The 22937-nt window shown below is 39.4% G+C and overlaps 3 protein-coding genes across 9 annotated transcripts; 2 read left to right on the top strand and 1 right to left on the bottom strand.

Moving 5' to 3' along the window:
* The first annotated feature begins 9 nt into the window (after positions 1–9).
* Positions 10–11128, top strand: LOC135168507 (cytospin-A-like). 4 transcript variants are annotated; one of them, XM_064132765.1, is made up of 8 exons: positions 10–1793; positions 3953–4963; positions 5079–5514; positions 6036–7478; positions 8480–8674; positions 8942–9118; positions 9244–9632; positions 9723–11128. In XM_064132765.1, exons 1-8 carry the CDS (start codon positions 1398–1400, stop codon positions 9810–9812), a joined length of 4137 nt encoding a protein of 1378 aa, XP_063988835.1. In that variant the 5' UTR covers positions 10–1397; the 3' UTR covers positions 9813–11128. The 4 variants fall into 4 exon arrangements, with proteins under 4 accessions (XP_063988835.1, XP_063988837.1, XP_063988838.1 ...); XM_064132766.1 differs by lacking the exon at positions 10–1793 and adding an exon at positions 2861–3598; XM_064132767.1 differs by lacking the exon at positions 6036–7478 and having other exon boundaries at positions 15–1793.
* Positions 11129–11731: 603 nt separating this feature from the next.
* On the top strand, positions 11732–14370 carry LOC135168516 (cytoplasmic dynein 2 intermediate chain 2-like). The gene is made up of 9 exons (XM_064132789.1): positions 11732–11970; positions 12047–12131; positions 12203–12418; positions 12477–12711; positions 12798–12999; positions 13200–13396; positions 13466–13608; positions 13783–13982; positions 14103–14370. The coding sequence occupies exons 1-9, from the start codon at positions 11912–11914 to the stop codon at positions 14176–14178; spliced, it is 1413 nt and encodes a 470-aa protein (XP_063988859.1). The 5' UTR covers positions 11732–11911; the 3' UTR covers positions 14179–14370.
* A 51-nt stretch (positions 14371–14421) lies between these two features.
* On the bottom strand, positions 14422–22579 carry LOC135168517 (ribosome-binding protein 1-like). Of its 4 annotated transcripts, none has more exons than XM_064132794.1 (3): positions 21613–22579; positions 20055–20937; positions 14422–14538 (listed from the first exon to the last, which is right to left on the bottom strand). In XM_064132794.1, exon 2 carries the CDS (start codon positions 20894–20896, stop codon positions 20081–20083), a length of 816 nt encoding a protein of 271 aa, XP_063988864.1. In that variant the 5' UTR covers positions 20897–20937; positions 21613–22579; the 3' UTR covers positions 14422–14538; positions 20055–20080. The 4 variants fall into 4 exon arrangements, with proteins under 4 accessions (XP_063988864.1, XP_063988863.1, XP_063988862.1 ...); XM_064132793.1 differs by having other exon boundaries at positions 14427–14565; XM_064132792.1 differs by having other exon boundaries at positions 14468–14601.
* Between the last annotated feature and the right edge of the window lie 358 nt (positions 22580–22937).

Below are 22937 nucleotides of genomic sequence, written 5' to 3' on the forward strand. Positions count from 1 at the left end.
CCGATCCAAACGGTCGACGTTCGATAGCTCGAGAGAGCATGCCCGTTGCAAATCGTTCCGTTTCACGGTGCCCACATATCCGAAAAAAAATTCGATAGAAGTGGCGAATAATAATCGCAAAAAATTGTGACAACAGCCTTGGAAATCGTTCCAGTGAACCAACCAATCATCGACCCCCTGTTCTTGTGGCGTCTTGAGTCTGACACTGCTCGCCAATTTTTTTTCTCCATTTTTTTTTTCGCAAAATGAATGAGTTTATTCAACACGTTGGTTATGTAGTTGCTACGTTACTCGTTTCATTGCAAGCTGTTTCTTCGCCGTGAACGACCTCTCACGATTCATCCCCACCCCATCTGTTCTCAAAACCTGGCCGACTTGGATGCACCAGAAGTACCGTACGGGTACGAAATACCGATTTTATTTGGTTAGTTTTTTTTTTTAAATCGAGAATTCGAGTTGTTGGGTGATTTTTCCTTCAAGAGGGGACAATGGAGGGGCTTCGCCGGGCAGTGGGAGAAGTGAGGCTCTCGTTATTAGCCCACCATCTCCATGGAGAAGCATTTGTTGTAGTCGATTATTTTTTTTGACGATTCACTCGCCATTTATTTGCGGCGATTCGCGAAAAGAGGGACATTTTCTTTTTGCCAAGATTCAGTGAACGTGTGGGTGCCACTCCTACGATTATTTGGTCCGGGGACAACTAGTGGGGAACAGTCACGGGATCCAACGCGCTGGTTCGTGTTGTAATTGCCGATCTTTCTCGATTATTGTTTTTCTGGATTCAGAAATCGATTCAACCTCGAGAAGAAAATATATCTATTTAGAATTAGAGCAGTAAGATCGAACTGATTGCCGATTGTCCTCGATAATTGACCCTTAAAAAATCGAGAACTCAATTTTTGTTTTATCCTTTGAATTTTGAAATCGTAAAATCGGTCGTGAAGGAGCAGCTAACGAAGACTGGAGGGCATCATCTCGGTGTAAACCCGAAGACTAAATTGAGAACATAAAAAAAATGATATGCAGCACTTCGGAAGTTGTTCGGGGCGTTCGATTTATCGTTATCTCCCTAGAATAATACCGATAAGAGTTCGTTCCGTTGTGACTAATACGTAGGTACAATTGGAGTCATTTATTTCGTGCGATTGTGAAAGTTGGATTTTCTTGTGTTAAAAAATTGAATCGTTTTTAATCGGCCCATTGAGTGAGTGAAACGAGTTCTGGAGCTCAATGAACGAGAGACAACAGTGGAATTATAAATAGACGTGATATATTTAGCTGTCGATTGATCAATCGCTGGTGAATGATTTGACTTCTGAGAAGTGACTGTCAGTAATAAAAATAATTAATAAACAAAAAAAAAAGGGCATTGAGTTGATTAGAGTAGACGAGTGACCATGATGAAGTTCAAATCGCTGTTTCGAAGAGGACAGCAAAGCCACTTGCCCCATCAGCAGCAGCAAACGGGCCATCCTTCGCCACCAGCACAAGCCCAACTGCAGCAACAGCCACAGGTGGCCCAGTGCCTTCATCCACGACAGGCTCCCAGTGTATCGTCACTCGAGGGTAAAAACGATAATATACAGAACGTTAACTGGCAGGTTAAGGACAGTGTCAAGGGTGCCAAGGTGCACAGTAAAAGTACGCTGAAAAATAGCAACAGGATGCAGGAGCTCGAGCGAGAGCTCGAGCTCTTACGAAAAGAGAGAGCGAGACTTGAGGCCGGTATCAGGGAGTCAACACACGATGCCAAGTTAATTCACGAACTCAAGACTGAACTTGCATTTGTCAAGGTAATTTTTTTGGGTTTCTTAGACCCATTTTTGAGGTTATGTTGTTGATACGTTTAGCATCACGTGAAAATGACTCAAAAATATTTGATAAAGCAATCGGATTTTTATTGTAAGTCCTTGATATATCGTTTTGAGAGAGTACTGGTGTATTCTCCTCGTCTCTGGTCCTTAGGCTCCGTTTTTATGAACACACTAAGTCGTCAGGTCCTGTCACATCAATTTTGTCACAAATCAAGTCGTTGCTGATGCGTTGCTGACATTGCATTGTTGTCTTAAAAATTTGTACATAACCATCACATTCCATTCATTATGCCTTTCAGTTAATGATGTCTATCCAATTAGAAAATAATCGAGACATGAAATTTGAAGTCGTTGCGGTCTACTACTAGTTCAGTGCGCTGGCGGTGCTGAAGGGGGATGTGGCGAGGGGAAGAGCAATCGAGTTAAAAGGGTCGATGCTGTCACCTTTGATAACGAATCTAGTCAGTCCCTCGCTGTCATGCTGGAGAGATTCTTACTCGTCCGTTCGTCGGCTGAAAAAACGGAAATGGAAGTTTTTTGATATTTCGAAAGTCTCACGTCGATTAATCTTCACTGTCATCCTCAATTCCCGTGACCTCACATAAACGCCCACTGCCTGACCTACTCCCCCTACTTTGTTCTCGTGGACAATGAAATAGGCTGGAAAATCAGCCCTTTCTGGGCTGTTCAGTGCCTCTGAAAAATTTTCTAATTGATTTTTTTCCTTCAGTGAATCAGGCGAATTAATATTTTTCGTTTTCACGACTCATCTCCAGCCCGATTAATGTGATCTTCACCATCATTCGATTCTGATCAAACTCCCCCTCTCTCAAGCCTCCATAATTCCTTAAATTCCCAGAAAAAAAGGCTAGCTCCCTTTTTTTCCGCATTCCTCGGGACGTTTTAGCCCCGAGGCAGATGCTGAACCGTTGGGACAGCTGCCGGCTGTGCACACACAAATAACCAGCGTCAAATAAAAATTACCGTGGGTATGGCTGCGCCGCTGATATCGCTTGACGATTGCGTGGACACGTCCAAGGATTATCATTATTAATAATGTTTTTAACATGCATAATGAAAAAAAAAAATTCCCGATGCTTTCAGGACTCAAAGAATATTCCTAGATATGCCACAACCGTTCCCAGACGTCCATTTTGTGCCTGCGATATTTCTAATCCCTCTGGAATTTTTTTTTTCAACGTTAACTTTCCTGAAAAAGAAACAAAAATTATTTCAATTCATTTTTTGGGTCAACAAACGTGCGAGCACTCGACCAAAACAGAACTGTTGCCACCGAAGTTTGTTTACCGATCGAGCAGGCTCACCCATACGCACACACCTAACCCCTTGATTCCGCCTTTTACTGTGAGGATAACCCCGCGTCGAGTGTTACGTAGAAAGCGTGTTCATGTGCCGAATTGTTGAAAATAAAAAACGTCATTAATGACCATTACTAACAGTTATTGCCGAGTGCAAAGCTGACCACTGAGTTACCTGTGGGATTAGTGTGCAATGAGAAAATAGTGGTACATGCTTTGGATAATGTGTCGTTCATCCTCAGGTGCTGGATTCTAGGTTCATAAACATAACCCTGACATCGTGACAGTCTCAGTGGTATCCAAGGATTAGTTGTTTATTGGATTGAGAATGACAATGGATTCGTTCGGGGACGATTTGGGCTGAAAAAGTCTTGTCGATGGTATTGGGGTTAATAATTGTGGAAGTGTAAAGGTGGAGAGTTTAGGGATTGGCCCTCGTCATGTGATTATTTTTTGGCTGGAATGGTATTTATTATTTACACAATTTATTAATCAGTTTCACGTCTTTGCCAGAGGATGCTCTGAATGCCACCCTGAAATGAATGGCTGGAAAAATTCTTTCCGTTTTTTAATTTACCTCAATCGCTTACGTCGTCAACAAGTTTTCTTCTGCTTCATTTGCATGATTTTTCATCACCAGGTTAATTGAATCTATCATTAGTCCAATTCCTTATTTATATGTTATATTTATTTCACTTGTTCGATTTTGAGGGTTCGGATTTAGATCAATGAATCATATTGAAAGAAACTACCGGAGGTGGCGTCATTAATAAAAAAACTGGCCGCCGAAGGCCCTAATCTCCCAATGAAATTTTCCAGGAGCAACACACCCTAGAAGTCGAGAGACTGACAGAGGACAACCAGGTCCTTCGTGCTCGTCTCCGCGATGTGGCGCACTCACCCCTGTCCGATGCCGAGAAGCACCAGCTTCTCCAGGACGCGGCGCGCGATGAGCCCCCAGTGCCCCAAGTCGACCCCACCACAACCCCCTCGACAGATAATCCAAGATGTCCAACCCCAGAATGGGACAAGCGATCCTCGAGTTCAGTATCAGAAGTATCAGTCGCGTGTTTGCAGGACAGAATTCTCCAGATGGAGGAGACACACTATTCCACGAACGAGGAACTCCAGGCGACGATTCAGGAGTTGAGTGATCTCCAGGCACAGTTGTCCGAGCTTCAAACAGACAACGAGAGACTGACCGAGGAGAAGGCAGTCCTCCTGGAGTCCCTCTGTAGGCAGACGGAAAAGTTGGAGGACTCCAGGTCCAAGGTGGATACCCTCCAGGGGCTTCTGTTGAGGGAGGAGAAGCCACAGGACTCGTCCAAGGGTTACAACACCGAGCGCGAGCAAAAGCTCGTGGATCTGTTGAAGAGCGCCCAAGAGGAGCGGGAGTCCCTCTTGCAGAAGCTAGAAGAGCTGTCCAGCGAGTTGAAGGTCCTCCGGGGATCAGCTGAGGCCAGCACTGGAGAAGCTGAACGTCTTGCTAAAAGAGTTCATCATCTGGAGGTGACGGTGGAGGCAGGCAGTGTTGAGAGGAAGCAGCTGGATGTGGAGTTGGTGGGAGCGAGGCAGGAGAGTGCCAACAGGAATATTGAAATCAGCAGGCTGGCGACACTCCTCGAGAACGCCCGAGCAAAGATTGAGGAGCTCGAGCAGAGCAGGCAGGTGGAGAGCAAGAGCGAGGCTGATGAACTGTTGGATGCTGCCAGGAGGGAGAAAGACACACTTGAGACACAGGCTGCTGCACTGCAGGAGCAACTCGCCAGGAGCCACTGCGATCATGATAGACTGAGGGATCAGTACTCGCAGCTGCAGGAGGAGTGTAAGGTAAGGGATGATAGATGTTGGAGATGTTGGAGATGTTATTGTTCTTGCATTTCCTGGGAATTCTGAATTCCTAGACATTTCTTGAAATTCCTTGAATTGTATTATCATGCTCCAGGTGACGCGAAACAACGCAAAATCTGCGATCGATGATTTAGAATATCGACTGAGCCAGTTAAAGGAAGAGCGACTATCGGTAAACACAGAACTGCAGTTGGTGCGTGACTCTCTGGCAGAGCTTCAGGCTCAGTGCCAGAGGCATCTCGAGGACAAGCGCGAGCTCAAGGCAGCTCTGAGCGAGGCCCAGCGGCGTGAACGAGAGGCCCAGCTCCGCCAGTACGAGCTCGAACGAACTCTCAACGATGAGAAGAAGCTCAGACAGAGCGAGAGCGCCGAATGGGAACAATTTCAGAACGATTTATTGATGACTGTCAGAGTCGCCAATGACTTCAAGACTGAGGCTCAGTTGGAGCTGGAGAGGGTCGTGATGGAAAATAAAACACTCAGGGATAGACTGCGAGCCCTGGAGGGACAGGTGGAGAAGCTGAATAAAGGTATTTATTTTTGTGGATTTTTTTTTCAATTTTTTTTTCTCTGGAAAAATCAAATTTCCCCAGGTGCATTTCCCTTGGTATGAGCAGAGGTAAAGACTTACAGCAATACTCAATTGATTGGCTTGTCGATAAAAAATTCAGTATAACAAAAAACTTTGATAATGCGTTACAATGCAGATATGAAGAACGGATTGACAAGAATGTCTGAATCCAAATCATTGATCGAATGATAATCTCGATAATTTACGAAAAAAAAACAGCAAGATATCTTGTTTTGAAAGTGATATAACTTTTCAACACGAAGTATCAGCTGCTTTACGCTACCGTCAGCTCTTATCAAAGAAATCCATTAACTTTTATCGTTAAAAATGATCCCGAATTGGGCAATGACCTTGTAAACGATTAATCTTCTGACAACATATCATAAACTGTTTTATGACATGTTTACTTCATTGAAAGCCCATCGTCACTCCCAATAATTACGTTACAATTTTCTGAATTCTCAATCAAACCAAAATAAGCACAACCGGAGTTGTCAGACCCCCCGGACCCCAAAATCGATCGAAGGAACGTAATTTTCAAGAGAGGAAGAACGATCCTTCGGAAGAGAAGCGTCGACGATCTGAGGATCCCCGAAGATAAATCCGAAAAGCCTACGAAGCACAAGCGAAGTGCCTCAACATCTCAGGAACAAGTCGAAGAGAAGTACCCAATCTACCGAAATCTGTCGTATCCCACTCTTCTGGAGCCATATTTGGCTCCGAAAATTCCCTCGAAGACTTGTCAGGTGGACTCGAACCGACAAAGTACTCGGGAGAAATCGAAAAACTTGAAGAACATGCGGAACTCATGCCTGGAGTCCATCCAAGGCATTCAGGGAATCGACGAAAATTCTTATTGGCTCCACGTGTCCAACTCCAAATTCCTGGTTCCTCGATCTACCGTACAATCTAATGTTGGCAGATCCATGGACGATCTGAGGTTTCAAGTCGATCCCGAGATGACAAGAATTTTACGCCAAAGTCTTGAAAAAAAATCACTGAGTGAACACAACCTGAATAGGGCCGTGGGACAGGGCCTATCGACGCTAATTCCTCATAAAAGCTTTGATGACATGAGTGATAGGACAGTGGAGGCTAAACCGATTGTCATTGACAAGCGAGGAGCTGTGAAGGACTACTCGATCACCACTGAGCTGAGTAATCCCAATCCTCACTTGATTATGAGCCCGACACTTTACGTTCCTCGATTGTCGTTGGAGAATATCGATTGTGAATCGTCAGAGGATATTTGCGATGGCTTTGAGGAACACAAACCGAAGAAGTCTGTGAGGTTTTTAGGATATGTCAGGAGGAATGGAGGATTGAATGATGATCTGGGGGTAGGTCAGTCGAATTATCTGAAGAGATCGATCGACGAATCTCTCGGAAACGGACGCTCACTGAATTTGGGATCATTCGAGGAGGAATCGAGGGACAAAAAGTGTTGTAGATCGATCGACGACGGTTTGTCTCAGAAACCAGTGGATCATGTCCTTGTAAAATTAGGGAAGTCTCCGCAGGACATGCGGGTTGATGCCTCGACTCCGAAGTCTAATGACTCGAGTGTTTTTACGTTCAATGCACCAATCCCAGACCAGAAGGAGTCGAGGCATGTCGATGAAAAACTGAAGGGGAAAAAAATAAACACTGGAATAAATAACGATAGAGATTCTGATAAAAGTAGCTGTGGGCCAATTACTTCTCCGAGGAAGTTTGTACGTTTTGAAAAATCCTTGGGAAGCGATGTGCATAAATCACTCGCATCACCATCGAAAAGTTTAGATAACAGTCGTAGACAACTTCAGGCAGATGGAACCCAACGAAGAGTAAACGAGAAATTTATGGGACGGACATTATCGTTGAGGGAAAAGTTTGAGTCTATTTTGGAAGACGTTGAGCTGAGGCCTCATCAAGCGATGGGAGGTACGAGATTAAATCAAGAATTCAAATGAATCTCAGTTGGGAAGTGGTGGATAATCTGTTGAATAAAGACGGGGGAAATGCATTCGCGGATATCTCGAGAGGAATTTATCACGTTATTATTTCATAAAGGTTATAATTTCCTGGAACATGAGGGTCTTTGCTTTTTATGATTATCAGTCGTCAAGAGATAATTCCATGGTATCACTATTTTTTATTCTTTATGAGAAGCAACTATCCAATACATTTAGTATTTGATATCAGATACTGGGAATAATTTTTTTTTAAAGTAGTGTGATTAGATTTGAAGCTACATTTCATTGGCTGATGATGCCAATGACCTCTGGGATATCCGCTGAAGAGCACGTATCACATGTAGACAACAGGTTCAATGCTTTGCTGGGCCTATCATCTGTGTGCTTAAAGATATTCATGAAATGAGGGGCCTCATATCCTGGGGCCAAGTGTTGTATAATTGTTCATTTAGTATCTACAATTGAGACTGGTGAATATGGAATATTGGAAGTGCAGGCAGCAATTCATGTTACAACTCGTCCGCCTACGGGAGAGCCGGGGACCATTTACCCTCTCACCTTGTCTGCTTTTTTGTTACTCGTCTCCTGTCTACCGACTTCTCTCTCTCTCCGATTTTTATTAATGTTTTATCCCTGTACATATGCATATTCTCAACGTTTTGTGTTGGGTTATTTATTTATTTATTTATTTTTTTAGTTAATTCTCGTTTCACTGTTATTTTGTCGCCAATTGTGAACTGTTCGTGGGTTGGATGCAGCAGTGAAGTGTAATGAATAGAAATTTTCCGAATGAAATTATCGCCAGGAATATGGCGAAGTAATTTTTTCAGAAGTTCCTATGAACTTCTACCTTCCAAGAGCATCAATGAAATATCCCTCAAATGGAAATTGCCTCTTTCTGTTCGTTATTACTTCACAGCTGATTATTTTCTTCATTTTTTTTTCATTTGATTTTTTTCAATGTTTTAGCCAATCAGAAAAATCCCACACCCCCACCTCCCAGACCTGTGAGTGCACCTACGGAGACACAGCAAAGTGTTTTAACCAGTGTTCAGCAGGAAATGGCAGCTAGGAGGAAGGCTAATATTTCCAGGCAGGATTCTAGGCTCTCGGTTAAATGTTTGATCGAGAGCATTGAAAACGCCACTAAACAAGCCAAAGCTGGTGGGTGCCTCCTCCTCAGAATTAAAATCTCTTATTTTTTAGTAAAAGTGGAGCTTTTAGTCAGATGAAAATTTCATCGGGGATTTATTAAATTGCACAATGTTCTCTAGTGGTCTTAGGAGCTAGTGATTTAAAGGAAATGTTTGGCTTTAAGGGGGCATCATATTTTTGTATGCTAAATTGTTTTTCAAGATGAGATGCAACAATTGTAGGATGAGTTTTCTTGAGAAAAAATTTTGACGTTAGGCTTTCTTTCATCTGTTTTAGGTCCAGGTAGTCGAAGTAGCTCTACTTCGTCGTTGAATTCCATTGGGACTAATGATATATTATCTTTGAAAGCACCGCTGAGAGATCAACAACAGATTAATAATCTTATTTGTTCTGCCAATCCTACGAATAATAATAAACAACAGTCTACGGGGAATAGAAAATTGACTTTATCAGGTGAGAATTTTGAATATCTAAATCTTCATCCTATCATGTCGAGTTGATGTGGAATTATCAAGCAGATAAAAGACTTTGATAAGGTCTTACAGGAAGAATAAGTGAAATGTATTCTTTATTTTCAGAATCTCAAAAATCATCGGGTCCAGTTAGCCTGAGCCCTGGAGAACTCCTTGACTCCGCAGCTCTCAACGCAAAAGCCATTGACTTTGTTCGAAGAAACAGCGTCACTGATCTCTCTGAACGTAAAGATCCACTCTGTGGTCTCGTTAAAAATGGCGGTTCAAAGCGAAATGCTTTATTGAAATGGTGTCAGAACAAAACTGTTGGCTACAGAAACATCGATATCACGAATTTCAGCAGCTCGTGGAATGATGGCCTAGCACTGTGCGCTATTCTTCATTCTTATTTACCTGACACAATACCATATGACTCGCTGAGTCCCTCGGAAAAACGCAGGAATTTTTCACTGGCATTTTCAGCAGCCGAGAGCGTTGGTATCCAAACAACTCTGGTGAGCACATGGATTATTGAATATTCAACGTTTCCACAGTCGTTTCCCTAAGCCTTCGAAATTTATCTGGATTTTTTGGTTCATTTTTAGAATATTGGAGATATGTGTCAACTAGAACGTCCCGACTGGCAGCAAGTGATGACCTACGTAACGAGCATCTACAAACACTTCGAGACATGAACGTGAAACAGCATGGAAACATAATTTAAATTTTATATTGAGTGAAAGATGGCATCTAGTCAATCGAAACTCTGAAGATGGATTCGAAGCTGCGAAACATGAGTGAATAACAGGCAGATAACAGCTGAATGCTGGAAAGCATGTGTCGTGCGCCATAACAGATACGACTAATTCTTTTTTAAACTAAATGAGACTGAAAAACACCGACTACATGAAACGTATTTTTAATAATTTTTGTTCTCCTCAACGTGGAGAGAGCGGGCAATGTTTTCAAATTGTCCTCACGTCACTGCTATTTCGCTGAGTGTCTGTCAGATAAAAATGATAAGAAAAATTGTCCTGTATTGCAGTGGTTAAACGGAACAGTTAATCGTTCATCTGTTAATTACTAAATTATCCAGAAAGCTTGAGACTTATCGAAAAATGGGGGATATTTTTTACGGTTCCATCGTTTTTGTCAGCAGACACATAATCGGATTCTTGTAAGCTTCTAGATAATTACGTTTAGCCACTTCAATCCTGAGCAAACCCTCGAGATAAATGATTGTGTAATATGAGTATTCTTTTAATGTATTATTTTAATTTAATCTGCTAGGTTTCTCGCCCTATAAAATTAGTAGTTAATCTGTAACTTACGAGAAAGAGCGGAACAAACTGTATAGGAATTGGATAATTTTAAGGCATCTAATTTATTCTATTGAGTCACATCTAGTATTTTTAATTGCCCTGCCGATTTATTAGCCATCCTATAGCCATGCAGTCTCATGGCTGTTGAGTGGCTAATTTTTATACCTCAAATAATGATAATTGAAGCATCTGGGATTGATAAATTTTAATAATATAGGGCAGAGGTACGGCAAAATGGAACGTCATCAGTAGCCCTTAACTTTGGATCCATCGAATGATCCTGCTCTCCCCTAATCATTGTGAAGAATTTATGAATTCTATTGTCATATAATTATGGTTAATTAAGCTGTAAAAATTAGACATTTGATTCCCAGATCGCCAGGGTGAAGAATCCCCCTCCTCTCACAAATGAAGATTTAAACGAGTTCGATGAAGTTTACTAACTGGATTGAAGACCACTTTCATGGTTTACTGAGTGGATTTTTTTTTCTTTATATTATTTCAAATGTAACTGTTCACGATCGTTTGATAATTAAGAACTCTGTGATATAGTATTTATCGTTAATTAAATTGTTCTATGCATATGGTGTCCCTCTCCCCACGATTGATCCCACGGGCTCTTTATATTTTATTATACAGAATTCCAATATATTCATTGAATAAATAACGCAAATGTGAGCTGTCATAAAGTTGTCGTTTTATTCCTTGTCCTTAAATTATGCCCCCTCATTAATTCCTGATATTGGAGTCTAAATATTTCATCTCGAAAAATCGCAGAAAGTGGCTGGAGCACAGGAGTAACAAAGAGTTCGGAATTGTCCAGAATATTATAGAAAAATGTCAATAAACATATCAGGACATCTTCTTAAACAATTATGCTCTCTATTACAAATAAAAAAAAAAAATTGTAGTAACCATGCATATTAAACTGGCAGGTCCTAAGGTGACCTTGACTACCATTGTTCTTTTTTTCATTAATAGATTGGAGTGGGGAGCAATCACAAATTTTAGTTGATTGTATTCAATGATTGGGGTATGTACAAACGAACGAACTTTTACATTCGTGATCTACAAGCGGATTTCGTATAACACTAGCTACAGTACCGTTAAAAAAGTTGATTTTTTATTTTCTTTCCGGCCAGCATCATAAGCAAAATTAAAATGATGATTATCAATCATTTACGAGGCTACAAACAAAATAAATACATGTACAATCATGTACTAACGATGTACAATCGTGTACATTAATTTGTTTTGTCGTTTGCAACCCTCCGCTGGCTAGGAACATCGGGGTTATTTTTGTAGTAAATCGTTCTCAAGCAATGACAGGTAAAACACCTGCTTCGTTTTGATAACCTTTAGACATGCGTGGACATTTCAAGCTCTCTCACAACCTCTAGGACGCGACTCATGCTCAGGAATGAACAGGCAAGCTCTTTGATTTATCATTGAAGACTGACTACTCTTTCATCATGTTCAGTGACCACTCAAGCGAACCATCTGGTTTTTCCTCCACCATAACAACCGATAAGTGAGTAATCAAAAAAATTCTTTGTCAATGACGCAAGTATTGTCAACTGATCCTAACATTTAATGGCACCTCTTAGAGAAGAGTCATCAAATGCTGCTCAAACAGATGATATCCCTCATAACTCAAAGGAGAGCCAGATCATTACTCACCAAAGTGTCCAGGTACAGTATGACTCATCAAAGACTGATTCCAAAGGGGCTCATAAAGATCAGAATTTGTTTTCTCCCCTCAGACACAAACTGTAGAAATTCCCAAGGCAGTTACGAGCATCGATTACGATAAACTTGCAGAATTTTTGAGAAGGGTGACACCAGGAATCCTGGAGGCACTGGATGACGTATCCGAGAGCGATGTCCTCGATGATTATGACCCAGTTGCGACTAGAGAGCTTGCATTTAAAGTTCAATTGTTGAATAAATTTTCTACTCTAGAAGAATCAGATTCTAAGGTAAATGTCGACATATGACCTAGATGACGTCCCCTCTTCAACTCACATCTTCTTGCAGAAAAAAATAAGCGCCTTGAGCTGGAGCACAAATGGAGGAACCCTAGCCATTGCCTATAGTGTTCCCTACCACGAAAAATGGTGTGACCATCTGTCTGAAATAAAATTCTACGAGCTCAACCAGGATGACGATCTATCACAAACAGTGAATAAACACCTGGAGACAAATGCTTGTGTTACTGCCATGTCATATCACCCAACGAAGCCCTCCATCTTCGCTGCCGGATTTTTTAATGGTTTGGAAAGTCTTTATGTAAATTAATGAGCAATTATTTTTTGGAGTAGAATAATTCATTATGCATTTATGATTTTTCTTTATTAGGGGATGTTGCCCTTTGGAATTTGGCAGACAGTGATTTAGTTGTTCCACTAGTTGTCTGCATCCACGGTGACATGGTAACCTCACTCCTGTGGCGTGAAAGAACCATAAATGAACCGCATTTGTTGGTGACATCCAGTGCTGATGGCTACATCTTCGTTCATAAATTAACGGCCAATTTTACCACAGCTGCCTTACACAATCGGTAATTCATTAATTAAACTACTCATTAAACACTAAACAAAGGAATTCCCTGATAAAAATTGATAGTACTTTACCGAAACCAATAATAATTGATAAGTCTAGAAATAATTTTTCGCCGTCGTAAATCGTAAAGAAAAAAATCTCTCATTTGACGTAGAAAATCGTATATATTTTATTTACATTATTTATTTACATTTTCAGGTACAAAATAGTTAAAGAACGTAATCCTACAGAAAATACGAGACCCCGCAGTGCGGGTGGACGTAAAGAACGTGCAGCTGAAGCCGGTCTAGCCATTACGTGTCTCGATTTCTCACTGAAAAATTCAATATTCGTGGTTGGAACGCTGTGTGGGGGGTTGTATAAATGCACCCTGGATTCCTCCACCCCTGTCCAAGGTCTCCCATCAGCATCAACATTTACTCAACAAATAATGAATGATAGAACCTAATCTCTATGCTCCACAGGTGACGATACTTTAATCGACCCTGTGATCGATGAATACGAGAGGTATGAAGGTAGTGTCACAGCTTTGCGGTGCTCACAGACGAGTAATTTATTCGTGTCCAGTGGAACTAATATGGGGTTGAGGGTGTACGACGTAGATCAAGTAATTTTGTTTTCTCGTTACTCAGATGATGACTGGGCGCTCTACCCTCACTTTTACGTCCTATACTCTAATGTAGCACCTTCAAAAAAAATCAGATTTCATATGATTACTGCAGAAGTATATTAATTTTTAATCGATATATTTTAGTTCTAATCATGTTGATTAATTTTACAGAGTTCCGTCGTTCGAGTCATCGCTGTAGAACACACAGTCGTTGGACTGAAATGGTTTTCATGGGGAAAAGAAATAATCTCCGCTCATGGGGCGAATTCTTCAGTTGACTTTTATGATATTCACAATGGAAGAGCTGTTATTAATTTAAAGCTGGCGTCTGCATGTGAAAATATTGCTGCTCTTGATTTTAACAAAAAAAGGTAATTCTAGTGACCAGTGAACTTCAGAGTAAATTTTAAAAATTCAGAAAACGCTGAAGTGCTTTTTCCAGATGAATGAGGTACATCAATAAATCAACCCCAACTTTTTTCTGTTTAAAGAGATATAGCTGCTCTTGCTGACACTCATGGAAACCTGGAAGTATGGAAAATTCCAAAGCAAGTGGTTCCACAGTGACAAAAATATAAGATACAAATGACTCAGAATACTCTCACCGATATCGCCTCTGGTTACCTACTCTCCCATTCAGTGAAAGTCGGCCATGAAATCTCTTAAACCCATGAGGATAACGCACGACCTTTTTTATACAAAAATATTGTTTCGTAAATATTTTAAAAATTCAGGAAATAAATTTTAATTTCTTACCCATCTCGGTTTACCACGTTTTTTATTGAATTCTGCGTCATCATTGTCATTGAACCATTGATCATCGTTGCGTGTTGAATATCCGCCAGCCACAAACGGCATCCGTTCCTCCGCATTGGCCAGAGGTTCCCAAGGCCGCAGTCTCCACACCATCCACCATTGCTGATTGTCCTGACAAGGACAGTTTGTATATTCGTTCTGAAAAGAACGTTTTTTCTACGTTTTTGTTTTGCCCTGAAAAGGGCAGATTATCTCAGCGTAAATTGAGTGTACCCCATTGGAGTCATTTGTGGGCCCTGAAAAGGGCCCTAAAATCATTTGCCAATTGTCTTAAGACGAGAGTGTAATAATTTTGAAAAAAAAAAAAGAAATTTCCATAAAAAATTCGAGCCTCTGAATATTGCAGTCAGACAATAATAATCATTACTGCAGTCAATTGAACGCCTGTTGTGACATGTTGACACTCTCCTCTGCTATTGCATCTGATGAACATATGAAATGATAACTTCACTTTGGCTCGAATTGCATTGAAACTTGAATTAAAATTGCTTAAGATGATAAAGGACGGTTGATGAAAAATTCAATTTCCCACGTTATGGTTGACTTCACTTTCAATCACGAAGCCGGGCACGTCCCAGCCCCCTCCGTAAATCGATAACAAAGCTTTAAAAAATGCCTCCACATCATCGACATCAGCTTCACCTCGCAGATCCTTCATTTCTCCATGATCAGCTGCGCATCAATGTTTTTATTTATTTTTTTTTTCTGCAAAAGATATTGCATTTTTTTTTTCTTCAATTTGCAGCTTCGGGTGTCTTTCCTTGGGTGTCGTGAAAGGCATTTCGTATATGTCAGCCTTTCTGCGATTTACCCGCATTAAATCCACACGAAATCATCTCGAATGGCTCGATCTCTCAACCAATTCGTTTAAAATCGAATCTACATGGGATCACCGGTCGTTTTTGGTACTTAATTGCGTGCAGATCACGATCTGACGTTGTAGCATTCGGCCTTTGATATTCCTCTCTCCTGTCCTCTTCATATTTCGATGAGACACTTCGTCTTCCCGCACATAAAATGTAACTTCTCTTATATATCGACCAAGTGTTCGTATTAATCTCACAAATGTTCGTTTTTCGATTGGTCACCTTACACACTACCCTTTCCCCTCATTTTTCAAAACTTTCATTAAAAAAAAAAATAATTATGCAAGTGGAGTATCAGAGAACTCTTACTCGTTGACGTGGCCTAGTTAACCTATTTGTAATTAATTCATTCGATATTTGTTTATCATAACTTTAATCAGTCTTCTAGCCCACGTCTTGACATCGCCTGCCTAACTTCTATTGAAAAAGAAAATTGGTCAATTGTACCATTGAAAAATGTGCCTTAATCTCCTATAGAAAACTCGCCAATGACATTTGATAAAATTTCACAGTTGAATTTAAAATCACAGTATAATCAATCTAAATTATTTGATTGACGAATTTTCGATTTAGGATTTAAGTCTAAAAAAATTCTCCTCTTCTCATTTTCTATCTTATGATAGTAATGCAAAATTATTATTGGCTCGTTCAGAGCCTATTATCTTCATTGTTAAATCACTTTAAATTCATTTTGCTGGTGCATTGAGCACAGAAACTCAAGAAATAAAATCCAATCTCGGACGTCAAATAGATGGATAATTCAATTACCAGAGAGACACGTGATAATGTACTTAGGTTGAAACAATGAGAGATTGTAAATCTCCCTGATAATTCAATAATCCTGGATTTTCTCCTCGTAAAATATATAACAAAATTGACGGCATAGACTATTTAATATATCGCAAACTTTATGTTTTTTTTCTTCATTTTGTTTACTTTTATGTCGTGAATCGTTGGCTGAGCACGTGCAAAGGCACAACAGTGATTTCAGGAGTGAAAAAATTGGATGTTGTTTTTTCCAAAATGTCTGCATTTACACGTGCCTCACCAAGGGCCACGAAGAACCGTGCGTTTTTTACAAGATCGTTCAATTTTTATATAATTTTATCACTAGAATTCGGCATTTCACTGGATATTTGCATTTTATTTGCATTGTTTATTGTTTTTTCTTCTTTGACTCATCTTACTTGAAAGACCTGGAAAACGCACCGATCTTCGAGAGGGAAGCTCTCTTAATCACTCATTGAGTCGTCAATCTACTCAGTATTCCTGACCTCACTTTAATTAGCTAATCGGACTTGCGATGAAACTTTTAACGATTTAAGAGATAATTTTGATTTCTCAGCTGACAATCACAGCTACGACTTCTATTGATTCAGTTAAAATACAACGGTTGACATTTTTCTGTATATTGTAAATGTAGATATTAACAAAAATTGTGATTAAACGATAAACAAAAATGTTTTTGGGACCTCTGAATTCGTCCGATAATTGAATTTCATATACATTATCCAAGACTTCCCTCTCATATCGCATCTGTACGTTAGTAACATAACTTTAAGGCTTATTCCAGTGACGAATCATCTATCCCAGCGTGTTTACCTCCCCTCTGTTGCTCAGTGAGCTTCTTCGTGACATAATTCAAGAGTTAACTGGTAAAACATTACTTTGATGTGACAACATGACTGGGTATTCGCAAAACATCTATCGACCTCACTTTGATTTGTCATTAATCTCAACGTAACATCAATTGTTCTTTAACATTGTTTTTTGCTCTCAATAAATGCTCCTCCATTAGACCATTCAAAGTGTTCCCTTGTGTCATTTTGTCTCATCATGGCTCCGGAATATTCTCACTTATTATCATAATTTTTTCTTCTTCCAATATTCGCGACGTAAATTTATATCACTCATACACGAATTTTGGCAATAGTTTATGCTGCTCTATCCACCAATTACTCGTTCTTAAAATAATAATGATAATTTTATCTCAAGTAGATGAAAATAATGTTTCTTCTTTTAAAATTAACACGACAAAGAGAACCCCATTTCGTTGATTAAATATCACTTTTCATCTAGAAAATTGATGATAAATTCTATCAGCAGAAAAATGACATGACTTTCCTCTTCTAATATATCGTATTTACGCTATTTCCTTCCGAATACTTTAAATATCCATCTAACCTTAACCACAAATAATAATAATTCAATGTGTCAACGTCCATAAAATAAAAAAGAGAAATTGTATGTTGGAATATCACATTTAAACGTTTCACCACGAAAAAGAGAGATCTATCACAACAATATACCGTTCCACTACAGATTTCGCATCATTTTTTGGATTTTTGGTCTTTCCATTTTAATAATATCAGACATAAAAAAACGACATATATCCAACCGAAAAAATGTCACGTCAGCATAAAAATAGAACTTTTCATAATGGAAAATTTTTTTCCGTTTTTTTGAACAGCAAATGCCTGATATAAGCTGCAAATAATCGTCCTATACAAATACACTTAATTAATTTTTTTGGACTTCCCTATGCCATTTGTATAATTTCAATTCGGGGTGGGTCACTACGTATATTAATATCCGATCTGTTGTACCAATTAGGATAAGTACTACCTATTATAATGTTTTCATCACAGCTAATATAATGCTCTTATTATTTCATTGAAAAAAAATATATATATATTCCCAAGTGGTGATTAATCGGCTATTAATCGTGCTCATTGTCACCTCAAATCCCAAACGTGAAAATCTGTACTTTCATAATCTCATAATAATGAACAATTCGATAATTGCAAAGACGTTTTGTTTGTGCCTGCGATTATGTTCATCCCGTCCATTATTTATAGCGTTATTGTTTTATGGTGGGGGATTTAATCATTAGGGTGATGAGCCCTGGGCCCAGGCTTATTTCTTCCCTCGTAATTTACACATTGTATAAACTTATATACAAAATATTTATTAGGAGTTAATATTACAATTTATATCGAATTATTTACACATTTAGCACGTACGTTTCCCTCGCGTGTGTAAAGATTTAATTTCCCTTTCGTTACTCATATCCCATTGACCACCGATATCGATTTCATTAGATCTAAGGATCAATAACAATTGAAGAAAGAAAATCCCACATCTCGCGAGCAAATTTATTTTACCAAATTATTTACTTTTAGTGTTGAATCACTGATTGTTTATAACTTTAGAGCATTTTGTCCCAGCGCCGCCGAGCCAGCGGCGATAATAAAATCGTCGATATTATTTTATCGCTAATACACGGCAACAATAACACAAACGTCTCAGCAAATCAGTCTTTCGCGGACTAAAGATTTCTCAATTTTCAATCGCATTGCGAATGTCAATGTGTTGAACCCAACGATAATAAAAAATTTTTAAATTCCCAATTGATATTTATTGATTCAATTTAATATGATATGACGTCAACTGTACAAATTAATTTTTCTACTGAACAAAAGAAACGCTTGAAGTTGAAAAATAAGAACTAAAGTGAGCATTGAAGGTTATTTGATGGAAAATTTTGCCAATAACCACAATTAACTGACAATTCCGAATTTTCATCTGAAGTTACACTAGAAAATTACGTACAAATCGAAAAGTAAAGTACAACAATACGTAAATCGAAGATAAAACTTACTTAATTGCCCTTAACCTGACTTATTATTTGGAAAATCACATTATATAGTCCAGCCCTTGCAGGGAGTTTCGTTAATTTTGAGTAATTAATTTTCAGTGTCCACTTGAGTATTCGGAAACAGATAGTATAAATTTCGCTAATGATTGAAAAAATATCCCATTAAGTGGGGACTTTCAGGTTTTATTCATGTCATTTCTCTCCTTAAATCTATACTTCGGGACGGGGTACTCTCCAAACTCTTCCCCAATCCCATATAATTTTCCGCGTCCATCTCGACAAATCAATTGAATAAAATGAAACTTATAAAACGAAGATATTACAATAAACCGAAAAATTGACTGGTCCTTTGGTCGAAATAAAGCGTTAATCCGCCTGAGAAAAAATAATCATTTTCTTTAACAAAAAGCCGTAAAATTTTTCTATCTTATGAAAACGTTGTACTACAATCACAAATTTTCAGGGGGAAAAAAAAAATTGTGAGAACGACCTTATGCCAATGATTTCCAGTTAAATCTACAAACCCCAGAACCTCAAATTCTTGATGAATAATTTTCCACGTATCGATGGATTACCATCATACCATCGTGTATGAGTGTCCTCAATTTTACATTAAACTAATAATAATATAACCTAGATACATATGTTTACAACTTTGTACACGGCATTACAATATTAATCGATAAATGTTTTGACATATCGAAACACGACGTTAACGCATCTCTGGGATCTCCATAAATCAATTATCAACCGAACATTAATCCAGAGATATTAATCACCGAGGCTATACAATGTTCCCGGCACATATCAAACGTTCTCGCGCACAAAAAAACATAAAGGCTTTTTATCAATGTCCATAAATAGTTGTATCTGGTGATATCGAATTTTCATACTGTCAATTATTGCTCTCCTTCCACGAACACGAAGAAAATATACATGCATGTAGATCATATATGTATATTAATTGATGTTCAGTCATAATTATGGACAAAATGCCCGCTATCCAGTCAGTGGAAGGCTCTTGGTGCTAATTAATATATCCCATAACCTCCCCCCCCCCCCATTCCTCCTACTTGTTTTATGGTTTTCAAATAAGGGGGTACCTGTAGACGATGTTGATGCTCGAATATCAAGCCTTGGTTTCCACAACTGCATTCAGGTTTTCCGCGACATCCTGGCCCACTTCAGCTTGACAACTTGTCATTGGCCTTGCTGTCCAGTGGCTTGGTGGCTGTGGCAGGCTTGTTGGGGGTGGTGGCTCCGACCATTTAGCACCGGCAAAGTACGTATTCGATGGACTAGTCTGACGGGGACTACTATGACGGGGGCTGTTGTATCTCGTTGATGAATTACCATAATTGCCATAATTTCTTGATGAAACCTGGGGACTACAACTTTGCCGACCGTTCATATAATTTCGTACCCTTTTATTAAAGGCGTTGTTGTCACTGAAGTAACAGGATCTTACTGGAGCAGCCCGCTCTCGTTTGCTACTGGTGTTGGGTGAGATCTCTCGTTTGCTAACGGTGTTGGGTGAGCCCTCTCGTTTGCTACCGGTGTTCAGTGAGCCCTCTCGTTTGCTACGGGTGTTCAGTGAGCCCTTTTGTTTGCCACCGGTGTTCCGTGAGTCCTCTCGTTTGCTATCGGTGTTCAGTGAGCCCTCTTGTTTGCTAACGGTGTTCAGTGAGCCCTCTTGTTTGTTAACGGTGTTCAGTGAACCCTCACGTTTGCTATCGGTGTTCAGTGAGCCCTCTCGTTTGCTATCGATGATAAATGAGCCCTCACGTTTGCTATCGATGATAAGTGAGCCCTCTCGTTTGATACCGGTGTTCGGTGAGGCCTCAAGTTTGCTACCGGTGTTCGGTGAGCCCTCAATTTTGCTACCGGTGTTCGGTGAGCCCTCTCTCTCCACTTTATCGCCCATTTTCGGCGTTGAATTCGTCATGTTTTCGGAGCTTTTTTCTTGTCGTCGGTGAGAATCAGCTTCTGCAAATAATTCGGAAAATTGTTTCATTAAAATCTAACGCTTTCAGGGGGAGATTGATGTTTGCTTTCTGGACGGAGAGGATGTGTGGATATTTTTAATTTAAGTATAATATATTCTTGATTATTTTGAAAGAGATGACGATGAGAGATCAGGTGGGGGATTTTAATCGTTTTGGTGGTTAGGTTTTAAAGGTTAATTTTAGAGGGGAGCTGAGGTAAATAAATCGAGAATTTCTGTCGATGAACCCACGATAGATACCTACAGTGGATTATACAACGCTTCCAATTTAAACTTCAAATAGAACTATTTTCAAAAGATATTGCACAACTTAATCAATTAAAAAAATTAATGCCGATATATTATAAATTGGTTGAATTTTCAACACCACTAGTTTTTTGTATTTTTTGTGTTTGAAAAATAGAATCAGTGTATTTTCACATGTAATTATTTTTCTAGGTTATGAAACTCCACAAATTCCTCAACAATACTATAACTAAGTCGATAATGTCGGTTTTTGAATAGAAATTATTAACTGTGGAAGAAAATCCAAAGAAAAAAGTTCGTCCAGACACAATATTTTCATTTCCGTTCAAACAATTCAATAGAATTTTCGAGAAAAATCGAGCTTATCTCTTTGGACGAAACCCCCACATAAAAAATAGTGAAAACCTTACCTTCAGAATCCAAGCTTTTGTCTCTCAAAACGTTGTGAAGTCCTTCCTCAATGATGAACGAAAAGAAATCTCAAAAGATGAAAATATCAGCGCGTCCCTGTATTCTCCAGCTTCCGGTCTTCAATCTGTGTCGTTTTGTCCAACTGCGCAATAAATTCTCCTGTCCTCGTTTGCGTAGATATCTTCGTCACACGTGTACACACCACACAGAAATAACAAAACTCTCGGTTGTTCACACTATCAACCGAGTGGAGAGGAAAATATTTGATATTTTTTATACAAAATTTCGATAAAGTTCTGAATAAAAAAGCGAGATTTGATCGTTGACGATGCTACCGTGTCCTAATTATCGAATTCCAATGAAAAATCGAAATACGTTGTGTCAGATGAGTTTGTGAATATCGCAACATCCGATTGAACAATTTCTCACTTTTTTCGATGCTCCCGAAATTCTCTATTGATAAAATTTTTTCCAATGTTTTACAAACAAATAATAATGTCCCGTACACGCACGCCAGCTGTAAATAACACAAGATGGCCGCCGTGTAGTTTGCCTTGTTTGTATTTTTATTTCCACCAGAGAAATAAAAAAAACACCCCGAGTTTCACTCACTACGATTTCTTTGATTTTTTTCACTCAAATTTGGATCTTCACAAGTGAAAATTGCCAATAACTTCCTCTCCTCTTTCCACAAATATTTTTAACTGAATTAACACACAACCTCACGCCGACAGTCTCTCCTTGGTGTAATTCTGGACTCGAAATAAACTCAGAAACTAACTCTCCCTCAGAAAAATTAACTGAATAAATGCAACTTCTATACCAAAATGATAACGAATTGTATACAAACTAGCGACTTGCCAAATCTATACACAAACCTAATAGATTGTTCCACGACCGAGTCTCGTGTTTATCAGCGAACTGTGTCTTCCACTCTGTGACTGTGGCTTTTATCTGTATGAAGAGAATCATTAGAACCCCAAGCATCGAGAGGACGGAGTGGGGATTCGTCAGAGTGGGGGATCGTCAATGCGGAGTGGGGCGAGCCGCTGGGGAGGGGTACCCTGTGTAGCTACTTCGCCTCACGGCTAGAGGGCACATCCAATGACGCCGTAGCTACTACAATCTGATGACCCCTCTGACCAATCAGAGAGCTTCATCAAGTCCGTGCGGCCTCGGGTTGCTTCGGCAATCCCTCAATAATCGAGAATGTTTGGAAGAATTTATGATATTTTGACTAACGACATCTACAATATGTCTAGAAATATTCGTCTCTGGGGGATTAGATGATACTTTTAATTGAAAATGTAAAAATTTTTGCGTG

Source organism: Diachasmimorpha longicaudata, chromosome 13 (genome assembly GCF_034640455.1).
Source record: "Diachasmimorpha longicaudata isolate KC_UGA_2023 chromosome 13, iyDiaLong2, whole genome shotgun sequence".
NCBI classification, from domain to species: domain Eukaryota; kingdom Metazoa; phylum Arthropoda; class Insecta; order Hymenoptera; family Braconidae; genus Diachasmimorpha; species Diachasmimorpha longicaudata.

Bases quoted from the DNA above. Each gene is read 5' to 3' on its own strand.
- LOC135168507 (XM_064132765.1), top strand. From the start codon at position 1,398: ATGATGAAGTTCAAATCGCTGTTTCGAAGAGGACAGCAAAGCCACTTG. The intron at 4,964-5,078 runs GTAAGGGATGAT...ATCATGCTCCAG, and splicing joins AGCTGCAGGAGGAGTGTAAG to GTGACGCGAAACAACGCAAA. The intron at 7,479-8,479 runs GTACGAGATTAA...TCAATGTTTTAG, and splicing joins GCCTCATCAAGCGATGGGAG to CCAATCAGAAAAATCCCACA.
- LOC135168516 (XM_064132789.1), top strand. From the start codon at position 11,912: ATGTTCAGTGACCACTCAAGCGAACCATCTGGTTTTTCCTCCACCATA. The intron at 12,132-12,202 runs GTACAGTATGAC...TTCTCCCCTCAG, and splicing joins TTACTCACCAAAGTGTCCAG to ACACAAACTGTAGAAATTCC. The intron at 12,712-12,797 runs GTTTGGAAAGTC...TTTCTTTATTAG, and splicing joins CGCTGCCGGATTTTTTAATG to GGGATGTTGCCCTTTGGAAT.
- LOC135168517 (XM_064132794.1), bottom strand. From the start codon at position 20,896: ATGACGAATTCAACGCCGAAAATGGGCGATAAAGTGGAGAGAGAGGGC.